Source organism: Moschus berezovskii, chromosome 27 (assembly GCF_049115385.1).
Source record: "Moschus berezovskii isolate FMDL1 chromosome 27, NW_MosBer_1.0, whole genome shotgun sequence".
Classification (NCBI taxonomy): Eukaryota; Metazoa; Chordata; class Mammalia; order Artiodactyla; family Moschidae; genus Moschus; species Moschus berezovskii.
Genome location: NC_142486.1, coordinates 41522365 through 41538009, shown reverse-complemented (window position 1 = coordinate 41538009; position 15645 = coordinate 41522365). Strand labels below are relative to the sequence as shown.

The 15645-nt window shown below is 52.9% G+C and overlaps 1 protein-coding gene across 4 annotated transcripts in view; it reads right to left on the bottom strand.

The window, feature by feature from the left end:
• The window catches only part of LMF1 (lipase maturation factor 1), a 51753-nt gene extending 36108 nt beyond the window's left edge, over positions 1-15645 (bottom strand). For 2 of the 4 annotated variants that reach the window (XM_088833175.1, XM_055409091.2), the window contains exons 1-3: positions 15453-15645; positions 9338-9647; positions 5691-5701 (exon numbers count right to left, since the gene is read on the bottom strand). In XM_088833175.1, coding sequence (XP_088689301.1) covers positions 5691-5701; positions 9338-9647; positions 15453-15645 — 514 coding nt within the window. Of the gene's footprint in view, positions 1-5690; positions 5702-9337; positions 9648-15452 lie in introns of those variants that run through there. The other 2 variants (XM_055409089.2, XM_055409090.2) reach the window with 1 other exon arrangement.

The following is a 15645-nucleotide window of genomic DNA, read 5'->3' as shown; positions in this document are numbered from 1 at the left end:
GGCTGCCCTGAGCAGCCTGGAGGCAGACCTAACACATGGGAGCGAGGGTGGGCACTGCTCTGCACCAGAGACCCGGCAGCAGGTGACCCAACACGGCCGGTCCGCAGCCCAGGCTCCCCGCCAGACCCCTGCCCGCCCCCCCAAGGCCTCCTGCACAGCCCACTCATGTTTATTTTAAACACTGTGATTCACCACTTGAGGCGCCGCCTGAAGGCTCCGCTGTGCTCTCAGCTCACGTGCACAACACGTGGCACAACTCACGTGGGTCACCCCCATCGGCTCTGTCGTGGGAAACACACTGGCTTAAACCTTTGTTCTCCAGTAAAGCCTGTTCTCTTATGCTGTGACCTACTACAAGTTGATAAAATATGCCTTTGTAAACAAAGATGAAAACATTTTATCTTTCTCTCCTACTTGATCCTGCCAGGATTCGCTTTCCAGCTGGCTCTCCTGTGGCCTTCATGGTTTATTGCAACTGGATTTTAACTAGTTACACGAATCATTGTTTTGTTTCCAAATTTATGCTCCATGTCTCCCGGCTGCACAGTGACTCTGTCAGTGGTGCTGGTGGCATTACTTGGATCCTATTGTCTCTTATTGTACCCACTGTGCAGCCTGGCCACCAACAAAACTGATGATGGCTAAACATCTTGGGGAAAGAGATCACATTTAGGACTCATGTAAAATAATTGTGATAGTGTGATTCCCAGGCATGGGAAGAAGCAACAAGGGAAAACATTTCCTGGATCATAGTGGTTTAAGTAATAAGATGGAGGATCTAGAGAATCTTTAATTATCAACAGGGCCTAATCCGGAAATTAGGCATATCAACAGGAACTTTCACCTGACTCAGGATGAACCTCCCAGCACCATGGGACAAAACTTGGTCATGTAACGTCTCCCAAATATTGGTCGAATTTCAGATCAAGAGGAGGAAACTGAGAAATGGGAGTATTTCCTGCCAGATCAGTAAACAAAGGCTGTCACAGTCCTCACCGATTGCACCCCTCCAACATGAGCTGGTGAGCCCCGAGGACACTTAGGATGCGGAAACTTGGGACCCTGGCGCCAAGAGCTGAGGTGCCCATCAAGGAATGATTCAGTGAGTGCAGACTCGTGCATCTTCCCAAACACTGAGAAGTGCTGAACTCGGCATATCTGGTTTTAATTTACAATAATCTTTTGACATTCAGACTTAGTTCAGTCACTTAATTGTGTCCGACTCTTTGCGACCCCATGAATGGCAGCACGCCAGCCTCCCTGTCCATCACCAACTCCTGGAGCTTACTCAAACCCATGTCCATCGAGTCGGTGATGCCATCCAACCATCTCATCCTCTGTCGTTCCCTTCTCCTCCCACCTTCAATCTTTCCCAGCATGAGGATCTTTTCTAAGGAATCAGTTCTTCGCATCAGCTGCCCAAAATCAGGACTGATTTCCTTTAGGATGGACTGGTTTGATCTCTTGCAGTCCAAGGGACTCTCAAGAGTCTTCTCCAACACCACAGTTCAAAAGCATCAATTCTTTGGCGCTCAGTTTTCTTTATGGTCCAACTCTCACGTCCATACATGACCACTGGAAAAACCATAGCTCTGACTAGATGGACCTTTGTTGGCAAAGTAATGTCTCTGCTTTTTAATATGCTGTCTAGGTTGGTCATAGCTTTTCTTCCAGGGAGCAAGCGTCTTTTAATTTTACAGCTGTAGTCACCATCTGCAGTGATTTTGACACCCCCCAAAATAAAGTCAGCCACTGTTTCCACATCTATTTGCCATGAAATGATGGGACTGGATGCCATGATCTTTATTTTTTGAATGCTGAGTTTTAGGCCAACTTTTTCACTCTCCTCTTTCACTTTCATCAAAAGGCTCTTTAGTTCCTCTTCGCTTTCTGCCATAAGGGTGGTGTCATCTGTGCATCTGAGGTTATTGATATTTCAACTGGCAATCTTGATTCCAGCTTGTACTTCATCGAGCCCAGCATTTCGCATGATGTACTCTGCATATAAGTTAAATAAGCAGGGTAACAATATACAGCCTTGATGTATACAGCCCAATTTGGAACCAGTCTGTTGTTTCATGTCCGGTTCTAACTGTTGCTTCTTGACCTGCATACAGATTTCTCAGGAGGCAGGTAAGGTGGTCTGGTATTCCCATCTCTTGAAGGATTTTCCACTGTTTGTGGTGATCCACACAGTCAAAGGCTTTGGTGCAATCAATAAAGCAGATGTTTTTCTGGAACTCTCTTGCTTTTCCTATGATCCAATGGATGTTGGCAATTTGATCTCTGGTTCCTCTGCCTTTTCTAAATCCAGCTTAAACATCTGGAAGTTCTCGGTTCATGTACTGTTGAAGCCTGGGTTGGAGAATTTTGCACGTTACTTTGCTAGCGAGTAAGAGTGCAATTGTGCAGTAGTTTCAACATTCCTTGGCATTGCCCTTCTTTGGGACTGGAATGAAAACTGACCTTTTCCAGTCCTGTGGCCACTGCTGAGTTTTCCAAATTTACTGGCATATTAAGTGCAGCACGTTCACAGCATCATCTTTCAGGATTTGAAATAGCTCAACCGGAATTCCATCACTTCCATTAGCTTTGTTTGTAGTGATGCTTTCTAAGGCCCACTTGACTTTGCATTTCAGGATGTCTGGCTCTAGGTGGGTGATCACACCATCGTGATTATCTGGGTCGTGAAGATCTTTTTTGTACAGTTCTTCTGTGTATTCTTGCCACCTCTTCTTAATATCTACTGCTTCTGTTAGGTCCATACCATTTCTGTCCTTTATCGAGCCCATCTTTGCACAAATATTCCCTTGGTTTCTCTAATTTTTTGAAGAGATCTCTAGTCTTTCCTATTCTGTTGTTTTCCTCTATTTCTTTGCATTGATTGCTGAGGAAGGCTTTCTTAGCTCTCCTTGCTATCTTTGGAACTCTGCATTCAGATGCTTATATCTTTCCTTTTCTCCTTTGCCTTTCGCTTCTCTCTCTTCTCCACTATACTACCAGCCCTTTGTTGCAAAGCTTCTGCATAACCTGGCCAGTGCCTCGGCCCCCTTGGAGGAGTTCTCTCAGGGTCACTAGCGATGCTGCCTCCTGGGCCTAAGTCCTAAAAACTCCCGCCTGATATAACATAACTCCCCACTTTCAGGCTGTGACTGTCTTTTAGGTCCGCATGTTCAGGTTCGTTAGTGTTTTCCTCAGGTGTGTCCTCTCAGCAGCAGGCCCATTTCTGTGGGCTGTGCATCTCCAGTGATTTTTCATGGTGTCAAACACCGTGTGCAGAGAAACAGCAGCTACTGAAGTAAAAATAATCACCCAGAAACGCGACCCCTCCGTGGGCTGTGGGGTGGGGTGTGGTCTGCAGTGCCACCCTGAGGACTGCAGGCTGCCCGGTGTCTCGGCACGGCTGCTACGCTGCCAGTTAGCTCACACTTGACTTCCTGCTGCCTGTAAACTTCAGTCCTGTCCCTGCCTCTCCGTCCTGCCCTTGTGGAGCCCCTGGATGGGCACTGAGTACTGTGCTCTGGCTGCAGGTACACTTTCCTAGGGATGCAACACTGTCAACTTCTCACAGCTGCCTGCAGTTCACACCAAGCCACTCCACGGAGGAGGAGGGTCCTGCCCCCAACCCTGCCTGTCACAGGCGTCCTCCTTGCAAGACGCGTGGCTCCTTTCCCTTCAAACCTTCCTGTACTTTTATTTTTTAAATCTGTTTATCTGGCTGCATCGGAGCTTAGCTGCGGCACTCAGGACCTTTGGTGCAGCACAGGGACTCTAGCTGCAGTCAGTTCAGTTCAGTTGCTCAGTGCTGTCTGACTCTTTGTGACCCCATGGACTGCAGCACGCCAGGCCTCCCTGTTCATCACTAACTCCTGGAGTTTGCTCAGACTTATGTCCGTTGAGTCAGTGATGGCATCCAACCATCTCATCCTCCGTCGTCCCCTTCTCCCGCCTTCAGTCTCCCCAGCATCAGGGTCTTTCCCAGTGAGTCAGCTACATCAAGTGGCCAAAAAAAGAATTGGAGCTTCAGGTTCAGCATCAGTCCTTCCAGTTGCATGGGCTTCATTGCCCCGAGGCATGTGGGATCTTAGTTTCCCAACCAGGAATCAAACCCATGTCCCATGCATTGAGAAGCAGATTCTTAACCCCTGGACCACAAGCAAAGCCCCTGTCCTGTGTTTTAGAGTAGGAGAGGAGGAAATGCAGGGTTCGTGCCCTGGGTGTGGATGGTTCCCCTCCTGCCACCCCTGCCCCTGGACTGCGCCTCCACAAATAGTGCCCCCCGGCCCCCTGCACCTGTCCCCGGAGGTGCAAGGCCCTTTGGGGCTCCCTGTTCCCCCCCTCCAAAGGCTGGGCTCTGCTTCTTGGTCCAGGACCCTGGCCTGGTGGCTCCTCCTCCTCCATTCATTCCTAACCCCGCCCCCTGTATCCATCCCTACCCGTGACCTTTTATTCCAGACATTGTATTTTTTTTCCCCTGCGGCCCTGGTCCTTCATCCCCGTGTGCTCGGGATCCTGTGGGTAAGGGTGTGATGCCCCTGGGAGAGCGCACTGTGTTGGCAGCCCCTAGTGGTCCACACTGGCTGGGCAGCCTCATGTCCCCTGTACACGTGTGTGCAGGCCTGGGGTCAGCAGGACTGGCCCGAGTGCACAGAGAATCTGCAGCTGCTTCTCCAGCTCCCCCCACCCCCAGGTCCTCCTGGATCCTCAGAGTCAAGGAAGACAGGCTTCCCTTAGAGGACCGTATGCCCATGCCAGCCTTCACAAGGTGCTCACACTCACGGAGACCCCACCCAAGTCTCCACCCGACACCCCTGCCTCCATCCTCACCCGGCGCCTCTGTCCAGCGCCGGCCCCACCCCACAGCCAATCTTCCCTTGGGAGCGTGCTGGACAGAACCCCAAGGGAGCCCACACAGAACCAAAGATGGATGCCATGCACTGTTTTGTCCCAGTAATGGCTGCGAGACAGTCCAGGAAACCCATCTGCAGTCCCCGCTCGAGGTCACAAGCTCGAGGCCACCTGTTGTGCTCATCGCAGGTGGCCCTGCTCTGCTGATGAGGGAGTGACCTTTGAGGAGTGAAGCTGGACACTGATCTCCCACAGAGGCCAGCCAGAGACCATGACGGGGGTGGCCCTGGATGTCACAGGAGAGGCCAGCGCGGGAGGTCACCGCCCCCACCCCAGCGCGGGAAGTCACTGCCTCCCACCCAGTGCAGGCCTCAGGGCCACAGGGAGCCCCTGCTTCTGCTCCCAAGCTCAGAGGCTTGGGGTCCAGATTGGCTGCACACCCCGAGCCCTGCATTTCTGCCAGCTCGGGAGCCCTTGGGGTGGCGCTACCCGCAGAGCATGGCGGGACCTGCAGTCTTCCAGCAGAAACCCAGGAAGACGCACGCCTGTGGAGCCCCAGGAATCCTGCACCTTCTGGGGTGTCCCCGTGCATGCTGGGGAGTGGGGGCCGGCTTGCAGGGCACCAGTCACCAGCAGGAACACCAGTGCCGACATCCTGGACACCCGCTGGGTGCCCACAGCCAGCACGGGAGGTGTGACGGGCAGAGGCGCCAGGCGGCATCTGGCCTCATCTGGTGGAGACCGTGGGTGAGGATGCAGGCCCGAGGCAGCCGGTGTAACCGTGGGAGAGGAGACCCACCAGTGCGAGTAGCCGACACCCAGATTATGTGACCGCCACTTACCAAAGGAGTACCTGAAAGACAGGAGGAGAAGAGCTGTCACCAAGCAGCCTCTAATTAAGGCACCGCTGTACCTGCTGAAGAAAGACTGACCCAGTGTCTCCAAACACAATGGGCACAAGTTACAGAGGTCAGAGGTCATGTTACTGAGCCACAAGGAAGAAGGGCCCTCAGCTAGCAGAGCGGAGCGCAAGCTAGGGGAAGAGCGGCCTTCAGAGGTCTGGGTAGAAGTGAACCTGAGGAAAATCTGCACTCAAGTGTCTGAGTGGAGGGCTCAGTGAGGCGCACCTGCCCTGGGTGTCCGAGTGCAGGCGAGCTGAGGGGAGACCTGCCCTTGTTTACTGAACCTGGGGCACACCTTTGGCCCCCAGGTAACCGTCACTGACAAGAGTTTCTTACTGGCCCCAACACAGTCGCGCTGCAGGGCTATGCCCACAGCAGGGGATGAGTAAGTATGTTTGGAAAAGTACATGTAACGCTCTTCACCCCTGAACAACCTGGCGCCAGGCGGGCTGTTACTTCTGCAGTGGAGTGGTTTTTCTTAGAGGTTTGGTGAGAAGCCTGTGGAGATGTGGGCTCATTCAATTCTGATCTCCGTTCAAAGGTCACCTGTACTTGGTTTCACTGCAGTGATTTCCTTCAAGCACCGTGAAAATGTCCTAACCCAGAATCGTTCATTTCAAATGACACCCCGTTACGCTGAGCACAGATTATTAGAAAAGCAGCCCTAAGGGGAGGACGTGTCAGACATGCCTTCCCTGAGAGAGTTGGGGGCCCTGGGGAGCACACACGTGTGTGAACCCCAGGTCACGGGAAGGAGCCACACAATGTAACACGAGTGGACCCAGGACACTCCTCACACCATGAATCCTCTCCCGGGTCAACACAACGCCAGCATGTGGACCCCGGGATAAAGGGCGCGACTGCCCGGCTCAGCGAGTGCCCGTGAGTGAGAGGACCAGGCACTGGCCTTGGCTGCACCACAGACAAGCCACAAGCCTGCTCTGTGGTGGCAGCTGGACGTGGAGGCTGCAGGTGTCCCCGTCGTGTGCAGCACAGACAGGACGTGGAGAGTGGTGGCAAGGGGGAGTGGGGCACAGGCTGAGGGGACGCTTCAGGGGCAGATGGCGGCTGTTCTTGCACAAGTTAAACGGTTACACTTTGTGGTATGTAAACAGAGATGCTTTAAGATAAACATTTGTTCGAAGAAGTATTGACACGTGAAAGGACAGGGAGTCCGAGCTTTGCAAGCCCCCAGTGAGGGGAGGGCGGGTCCGAGGTGCCCCCGAGCGCCTGTTTCCTACACCAGACACCTTCCGCCCGGAGAAGGTAGGACACAGACCCCATCAGCCCAGTAACCAGGCACGTGGTGAGGCCAGGGGCCCTTCCTCACGGAGTTGGGGTGCTCATCCATCCAACCCGAGAGAGGCTGGCTTCCCACAGGGAACACTGTTTGGAGGAGGAAGACAGGAAACAGCTTGAGCTCTCTGCTGAGCAGGAGCCTGAGTTTCCACAGTAAACCCTTTACAACAGCCAGTCACACATGCCTGATGCAAGAAGTAAATTCTCCCAATAAGTGATCTTGGTGAGCAGAGGAGAGGAAGGGGCTGACTGTCTGAACCTCAAGGAGTGGATGCTGCCGGTGTCCCTCAGAACCAGCTGGAGGAACCTGGGAGCTGACAGGGCAGCTGGCCGGCCTGGCCCCCACTCACAGCCTGGCCACGAGAGCAGCGTCCCTCTGTGGACTCGACAGGCCTCTGCTGAGGGCATTAGGAAATGCCTTCTCGTATCTGCGCCTATTCTGAATTTTAAATCTCAAGGCTGCCTGATACAAGATTTTTAAATATAGGTAGTTACATCTAATTATGTGAAAAGCTAAAAGGTATTCATTAGTCTTTTACAGCTTTTACTGTATTTTTAACAGCTGGAACTTATGTTAGAAGAGGTAGCCGTTCACAGAACTAGTTTGGGGGATGGGCTATTGTTCTGGTTTTTAAAGAAACTCAGGTGCACCCTGTTCTGAGAGATTCTGATTTTGCTCCCAAATGGTTTGTGTTAGCGCCTCACCTCCAACTGTCTGTCAGAGACAACACTGCCACCGCCACCGAAGGTAGCCCACAGTGCACTGACCACTCATCTCCACGGGAAGGAAGGCAAAGAACCGAGGTGGGAGGAGCCCCACCCCGCTTCTGTGTACGCAGCCCTTGGCCTCAAGTCACCCAAAGGCCTTTGTACCAGGTGACTGAAACACTGAACTGGGTTCCCGGCAGTGTTTCACTTTGCAGGAGGGCATCAGGGATATTTTATCTGCTCTCCCCTGGCTGGTGGCGGGGGGGCGAGGGGGGAAAGTGTTCAATCTGCATAACTCTCCCACTTCCTGCCTGTGGCGGGAAGCAGGTGGATGGGAATTTCTAACAAAACGGGTTCTTTCAGGCTGAGCCTGTGAGCGCCCCTGGAGACAGCTGAACAGAAGCAGCGCTGGACGGGAAGGCCAGAGGAGCTAAAGCAGCAACCTGGTCACACAGTCAGTGGGTGACGGCTCCTCCTCCCCAAGCTGAGGAACACAGGAGCCACCATGGCACAGAAGGCCATGTCCAGCACCATCGGCAGGAGCAGAGAAGGCCCGCGTCACATCTGATGACCATGGGCAGTGGGGAGCCACCATTCCTGCAAAGCCTGGGCTGTCCCCATGGGGACAGGGACCCGTGCACAGCCACATGGTGGGGATGGCACTGCACTGCTGCCCAGACCTCGAAGAACCATAGTATCAAATCCACTTCTCCACATCAAATCCGTCTACACCGGGGTTATGGGCAGGAGAGCCTGGGAGTCTTGGCGTCTCAGGCCAAGATAAAGTTTTCCTCCTCAGCGGCCACGATGCAGGGGTCCCTCCGCACCTCTGCGGCCCTCGGGCACCAGCTCCCGGCCCTTTGAAGTCGATCCTCTGTCCCTTCTGCCAGAGGCGAGTGCCAAGGCGGCTTCCTCTGCAGGAAAGGACCCCCGGAGTGCCCAACCTTGCTCCAAGTTTCCAGAGATAATCCTTTCTTCCTTGTGGGGGCCGGGAAGGTAGGGAGGGGGGAGGGTGGCCACACGACGTCTTAAGTACAACAAAGAAGCCCTTCAGGATTCCTGCCACGGCCAAGCACAGATAACAGAACCAGAAACCCAGCCTCTGGGGGAGCTGACACTAACCGAGGAGCCTGGGGCCAAAGGAACAACTCGGGCTTCCCGTGCGTCTGAGCAGGACAGCGCCAGGCTGGTCAGTCCCTGTGAGTCACTCACGTTTTACGCAGCAGTAGTCCCTGAGCTCTGGCTCTGTATCTCTTCAGTGTTCCTGATCCCCAGGACACTCAACTCCCCTCATCGCACAGTCCCCCAGCACAGGAGGTGGGCAACGTGGTCTTAGGTGTGGCCGTGACACTCCCAACAGAATCAGTTACTCCCGAAGCAGGAGGCTCCTGGGTTTGGGCTGAATGTGACCAGCAGTGCCCCCACAGCCTAAGAAAACAGGTGGTCTTTTCTGAACTCATCTAAGAAGACAGTTTGCTCACTTGCTCCTGCTGCCAGGAGGCCTTGCTAGGCTCAGCATAATGCCTCTGGGGCCCCAAGTCACCGTGCCTGCCTCCCAGATGCTCCGTCCGCCCTCTTACCAGATCTGTCCCACGTTGACCAGGGACATGTAGAGGACCCAGAGTGCAGCCATGAGGACCATATTGGCGCAGCCGGAGACCAGGATGAAAGAGGAGATGCCCAGCCCGAGGAGAGCCAGGGTGTCCAGGTTGGCATCCATGTGAGACCAGTCCAGCAGCCAGAGGACGGTGGGGGCATAGCTCAGGGCGTCCCAGCTGACACGCCCTCCGAAGTGCCGCTGCACACTCTGCAAGTACGCCCTGCAGGGCAGCAGTCCCCTGTCTCCAATCAGCTGCTTGTTCTGATGGAAGGCCACCAAGAATGCCACAACTGGAAGGAAGAGAAGACGGAGCGGTGTGAGCAGGAGCACAGCCGTCTGCGGACACTTCCCGGGCGCGCGGGGCTCAGCCACGGGAGGAGACTGGGCAGGGTCTGAGCAGCGGTTTGGAATCCCAGGTCTCTGGGGAGAAAGTAGAAGATCCGACCTGGAAAAGCCAGAGGGCACAGGCATATGCACACAGACCTGCGTGTGTCCTGCTCACACACGATGCGTATGAGCACATACAGCACTCGCACCCACGTGAAACATGTGACTGGCTGCACAAAGCAGTCAGGTAACTTCCCAGAATGAACTTTGCTTAAAGCAAATTTACAATAAAGCACTTATGTCAGAAACGTAGAAAGGCCTCAAATCTAAACTTCTACTTTAAGAAATCAGAAAAAAGAGCAGATTACAAATAAAACAAGCATCAGAAAAGACATTTTTAAAAAGAGGTGACATCAGTGAAATTGAGTACAGGAAAAAGAAAATCAAACCAGAAGTTGATTCTTCAATAAGATGAATATAACTGATAAAAGTCTAGTCAGGATAACCAAGAAAAGGAGAGAAGACACCAATATCAGGGATGAAAAAAGGGACACTGCTAGAGATTTCAAAGACATAAAAAGATAATACAGGAATACTACAAATCTAAGATCATAAATTTGACAACTTAGATGAAAGAGACCAATTACCTGAAATACATAAACTACCAAAACTCACAAAAGAAGAAATAAAAATAATACATCACAACCAACCAATTTCATCTCAGAAATGCAAGGCTGGTTCCACTCTCAAAGAACAACCAATGTAATCACTATACTAACAAACTAAATAAGAAAACCATATGATAGTATCAATAGACACACAAAGAAACTACATGAAAGAATTCATTCATTCATGATAAAAATTTTTTTTAGCTAACTAGGAATAGAAGGGTACTTCATCAATCTGTAAATGGTGGCTACAAAAAACCTACAGCCAAGTTCACACTTAGAGATTAATGGTAATACTCTTCCCTGAAGCCTTGAAACAAAGCGAGACTGTCTCTTCTCTCATCACTCCTAGTAACACTGCATAGGAAACTCTGGTCAGGGCAATGAGGCGAGTATGAAAAATAACCGTTATATAGGTTAGAAAGGAAGGAATGAAACTACTTCTATTAGTAGACTGCCACTGTAGAAAATTCCCAAAAATCAACCAAAATTGAAAAAAAAAAAAAGCCCTCATAGCACTAATAAGTGAGTTTATAAAAATCACAGAATACAAGATTGACAAAAGTCAACTGTATTACTATATACCGACAATGAACTATTGTAATCTGAATTTTTAAAAAATTACAACAGCCACCAAACACACGGTCTAGACTAAAAACACTGACAAAATATACACAGAATCTGTATATGGAAAACTACAAAACATAATGAAATCTAAGGAGATCAAAATAAATACAAAGATTCATTGCATTCATGAATTGGAAGAGTCAGCATTATTAAAAAGCCATTTCTCCCCAGTTCAATCTATAGATTCAAGGCAATCTCAATCAAAACATCCAGTAAACTTCTCTGTAGACACCGACAAGCTGATTCTAAAATGTGTATGTAAAAGCAAAGGAACTAGAATAGCCAAAATAATTCTGATAATGAACAAAGTTCGAGGCCTTATTTTACTCAACTTCAAGACTTACTACAGAGCTACGGTCATCAAGACAGTGTGGTATTAGCCAAAGTATAGACACATAAACCAACAGAAGAGAGTACAGAACCCAGAAGTTGACCTACCCAAAGACAGTCAACTGACTTTTGACAAGGATGCAAAGACAGTTTAATGGAGAAAGACAGTCTTTCCAATAGGTGGTGCTGGAATAACTGGCCATCATATGCAAAAAAAAAGAACCTTGATATATAACTCACATCTTATACAAAAATTTATTCAAAAAGGACCAGAGACCTAAGTGGAAAACATAATAGTACAGAACTTCCAAAAGAAAATATAGAAGAAAATGGATGTGACTTGGGTTTGGCAATAAGTTTTTAGATAAGAACAATCAAACCATGATCCATGAAAGAAAAAAACCAGTAAACTCTACCAAATGAGAAACTTTTGCTCTGTAAAAGATATTTTTAAAAGAATGAAAAGACAAGTCGCAGATTGGGAAATGTATCTGTAGCTCACATATCTGATGAAAAACTTGCATCCAGAATACTCAAAGTTCCATTAAAACTCAACAAGAAAACAGACAACCCAGGTTTTTGAATGGCAAAAGATCTGAGCAGACGCTGAAAGTCATCTGCTTCACACAGAGGATCCACAGATGGCAAATAAACACATGAAAAGATGCTCAATATCATCTGTTGTTGGGGAAATGCCAATTAAAACCACAAGGCAATATCATCACACACCTATCATAACAGCCAAAATCCGAGAAACTGAAAATACCAAATGCTCCAGAGGATTCAGAACAAGGGGAACTCTCATTCCCTGCTGGTGGGACACACATGGTACGGTCACTCTAGAGGACAGTTTGGCAGTTTCTCATAAAGTTAAACACAGATTTACCATAGAACCCAGCAATTATACTCCTAGGTATTCACCCAAGTGAACTGAAAACTTAGATTTACACAAAAGCCTACATGTTCATAAGTGCTAAAACTAGAAACAACATAGATGTCCCTCAGTGTTGGAACAGGTAAACAAACTGTGGTGCGATCATAAAACGGGTTGACATCCAGAGGGAACATCAATGGAACGTTGATTCACTCGACAGCATGGAAGGACCTCCAGGCCGTGTTGCTGAGTAAAGGAAGCAGACCCAAAGGTTCCTGGGAAAGGTGGACCCCAGGGCCAAACATGGTCAGAGCGCGTCAGGCGGTGGTGTGGGGAGCAGTCGGTGACGGGCCTGGGGGACTCTGAAGGGATGGCACTGTTCTGTCCAGTCCTGGGGTGATGGACAACTATGCATCTGTCAAAACCCATAAAACTGTACATCACAAAATAGGAAGCTTATCTAAACTATCTAAACAACCTAGCCAGGACCCCAGGGGATACCAGGCTAGAGTGCAGACCAGGACATGTGAGTGCAACTCTGCTGCTAACGTACAACATGGCCACGTGGCGTGGAAGGCAGGAGGGAGGGCTGGCCTAATTCACTTTGGAAATTGTTCTGAGTAAAAACTATGAAATGTAAGGTCAAAGACAAAGGGCTCCGTAGAGAAACACCGGAGTCTAAGTGGGTAGGCTCAGACGTGAGACTCCTGCTCTCATTCTGGATGAACTCCTCTGGCCCCGCCCAGGCTGTAGACTCCAGGTCCGTGTCTGTGCAGACACCCCCAATGAGCCCCACATGCACCCTGTGGGGACCACCAACCCACTGTGACCCCCTAGATCAGGCCAAAGCCTGAAGCTAAATGAGGATCCAGTGGAGAAGCTGAGCTCCTCCCCGGCCCCAGGAGGGTTCTCCCCAGACCCACAGCCTGTCCAGTCACCGGAGGACCCCAGACAAGCCCAGCCTGAGGGGCATCCACCAAACACAGGGCCAGGCCTGCTCAGAACGTCAATGTCACGAAGAGCAGGGAAGCCCAGAGATGCCGCAGCCCCGAGGGGACAGAGGAGCTGTGACGGCATCGCGGTGCAGGGACCCGACGGGAAGGGGCACTGGGGGGAGGCTGGGTCGAGGCTGTGGTTTGGTCACCCGTGTTTCCAGTGCGAGTGTGACAGACGCCACGAGGACAAGCAGACGCCTCGAGAAGCCGCCAGGGGCTCGGGGTCCAGGGACCCGCTCGGTGGTGACAGCTTTTCTGTAAACGTGAGGCTTCCCCACACCTGAGGTGTGGATGCCGTCCTGGCTTGTGAGGAGTCTAGCCTCTGTGTGGGCGTGTGTGGTGGTCGGGGACAGCTCCGCGGGTCCCAGCCTAGTTCTTATGCCCAGGCTGCAGCAGCTGGACAAGGAGAACAGCGAGCTGAGGTCCTGCACGCCCTGCCTGAAGGCCAACATCGAGCGCCTGGAGGAGGTGAGCTGCCCGCTGGCTCCACAAGGGCTGCCCGTGGACCACCGGGACCTGAGACAGGGCTGCCAAGAGCGGGGAGCCGCCAGGTTGGCGACGGGCCTGTGGGGGCAACGGCTGGCCACGGGGTGTACCTGCCAGCAGGAGCAGACCGGTGACCCGGGAGGCAGGACAGGCGGGGCCTGGCCCTCCCTTTGCTAGAAGGTGTGAGGCGCTGGCCGGTTCCTGGGGCTTAGATTAGGGGCCGCGCGGGTGGGCAGTCTCTGACCTGAGTGTCACACCCAGGGGTAGGGTGCCGAGTGTGGGGGGTAGGACACAGTTGGAAAAGCATCTTGTGGTGGCACAGAGCAATGACAGAGACTGAAAATAGTCAAGGGAAGTTTATGGAGCAGGAGCTGCTCCCAGAAGACAAAGGTCAGCGGTGTTAAACACCAACCCCATTGCAGGAGCTCCCAGGGAGATGCACAGACAGGCAGGATAACGGCACTGAGAACCCCGTCAGGTGTGCAGAGGGTGAAGAAGCTTAAAGCCCATCACTCAGCCTCCTGGTGGGTTACACTCAACATCAGGTGGAAGGTGTGGATCCCAGGGCCTTGTGGGAAGTTCCTGGGACTTAAGAGATGCTGGGGTTGCTGACAGTCCCCAGGAGACCTGCAGCCTCCAGAAGAGACCAACCCAGGGTGCTGCCTACTTGCCAGCCATCTCAACCAGGGAACCTCGTCGCCGAAGATGGTAAACTGGTTCCTTAGGATGGCTGACAAACTCCAACCCTACTCCACAAAGTGAGAAAAGGTAGGTGGAGAAAAATTCACGTGCCAAATCAACTCACTCTGTGCTCAGTGCCAGGCTTAAACTATCTGCCTGACCCAGCGGTTCAGAACGGTTTCCTTCTGAACTGAGGGTCCTCGCGGAAATCAAAGCCAGCCGGGTTCCCTGGAGGCAGAGCTGGTTCTATAAGTTGCGGTCTCTGCGCGAGGAGCCAGCGGGCTTTTCCCACTGTTAACGGCGCCGATTTAAAAGTCTATTAAAGCCTCGGAGATTAACATTGTCTTGACTTCATCTTTCCCTAAGTGACAGCTCAAACGTTTAGAATGCCTGTTTAATCCCGTGGAGGATAGAGCAGAGCAGCAAGTACAGTAACTTAGAGCACTCGAGAACAGACGAGAGTCGTGGCTGAGCTCCCGCCGCCCTCGGACCGGGGCCCCGGGTGCCCACTCCCGGTTGGCAGAAGGTCGTCGGGCAGAGAGAGGCACGGGCGCCCCCTTCGAAGGCGTGTGCGGAAGCGACTCGGAAGTGACGCGGGGACGCCGGGTGCAGAGAGCCCTCCGGACCCGCTGGGACCGGGCTGCCCACGGGCCCAGGCCACTCTGCCGGTGGCCGCCCCAGCCCCGCCGGCCCCGCGCTGCCACGTTCGTTGGCGAAGCTCAGTTTGGCGTCGGGCGCCACTGCTGGTCTCGGGGGCTTGCGCCCCTCCGCGCGTGGGGGCCGGGGCGGGGCGCGCTCACACGCTGGGGGTCTCCGGGCGCCCAGCCGTACTCTGGGGGGCGGCCCGGTGGGCGAGGCCGGCGCGGGGCGCGCGGCTCTCCACGGGCTCACGCCTGGCTCGGGCCGCGCCCCGCAGGTGAGCCCGCACTTGCTGCCCTGGCACCCAAGCTGCGGGGCCGCAGTCACCGCCCCGCCGGCTCTGGTCAGCGCGGGGTCGGCGGGGGCGCCCCGGGGCTCGGCCGCGAACACGCCTCGGGGGCGCCCTGGGTGTGGCGGACCGGGCGCGCGCGGAGGGGCCACACTAGGGGCCTGGCCCCGCGGACTCACAATAAACGAAAGCGAGGGCCCTCAGGAGCACGATCCTGGTCAGCCAGAAAGTGCCCGCGCGGAGGCGGGCCGGGCGGCCCTTGAGGTCGCGCTCCCGCCCAGGCGGAGCCTCGGGCTCCGGGCCCCCAGCCCCGGCCTTGCGTCTCCTCAGCGACTCCCCGGGCGCCGCCATCACTGGACCAGCACGGCGCAT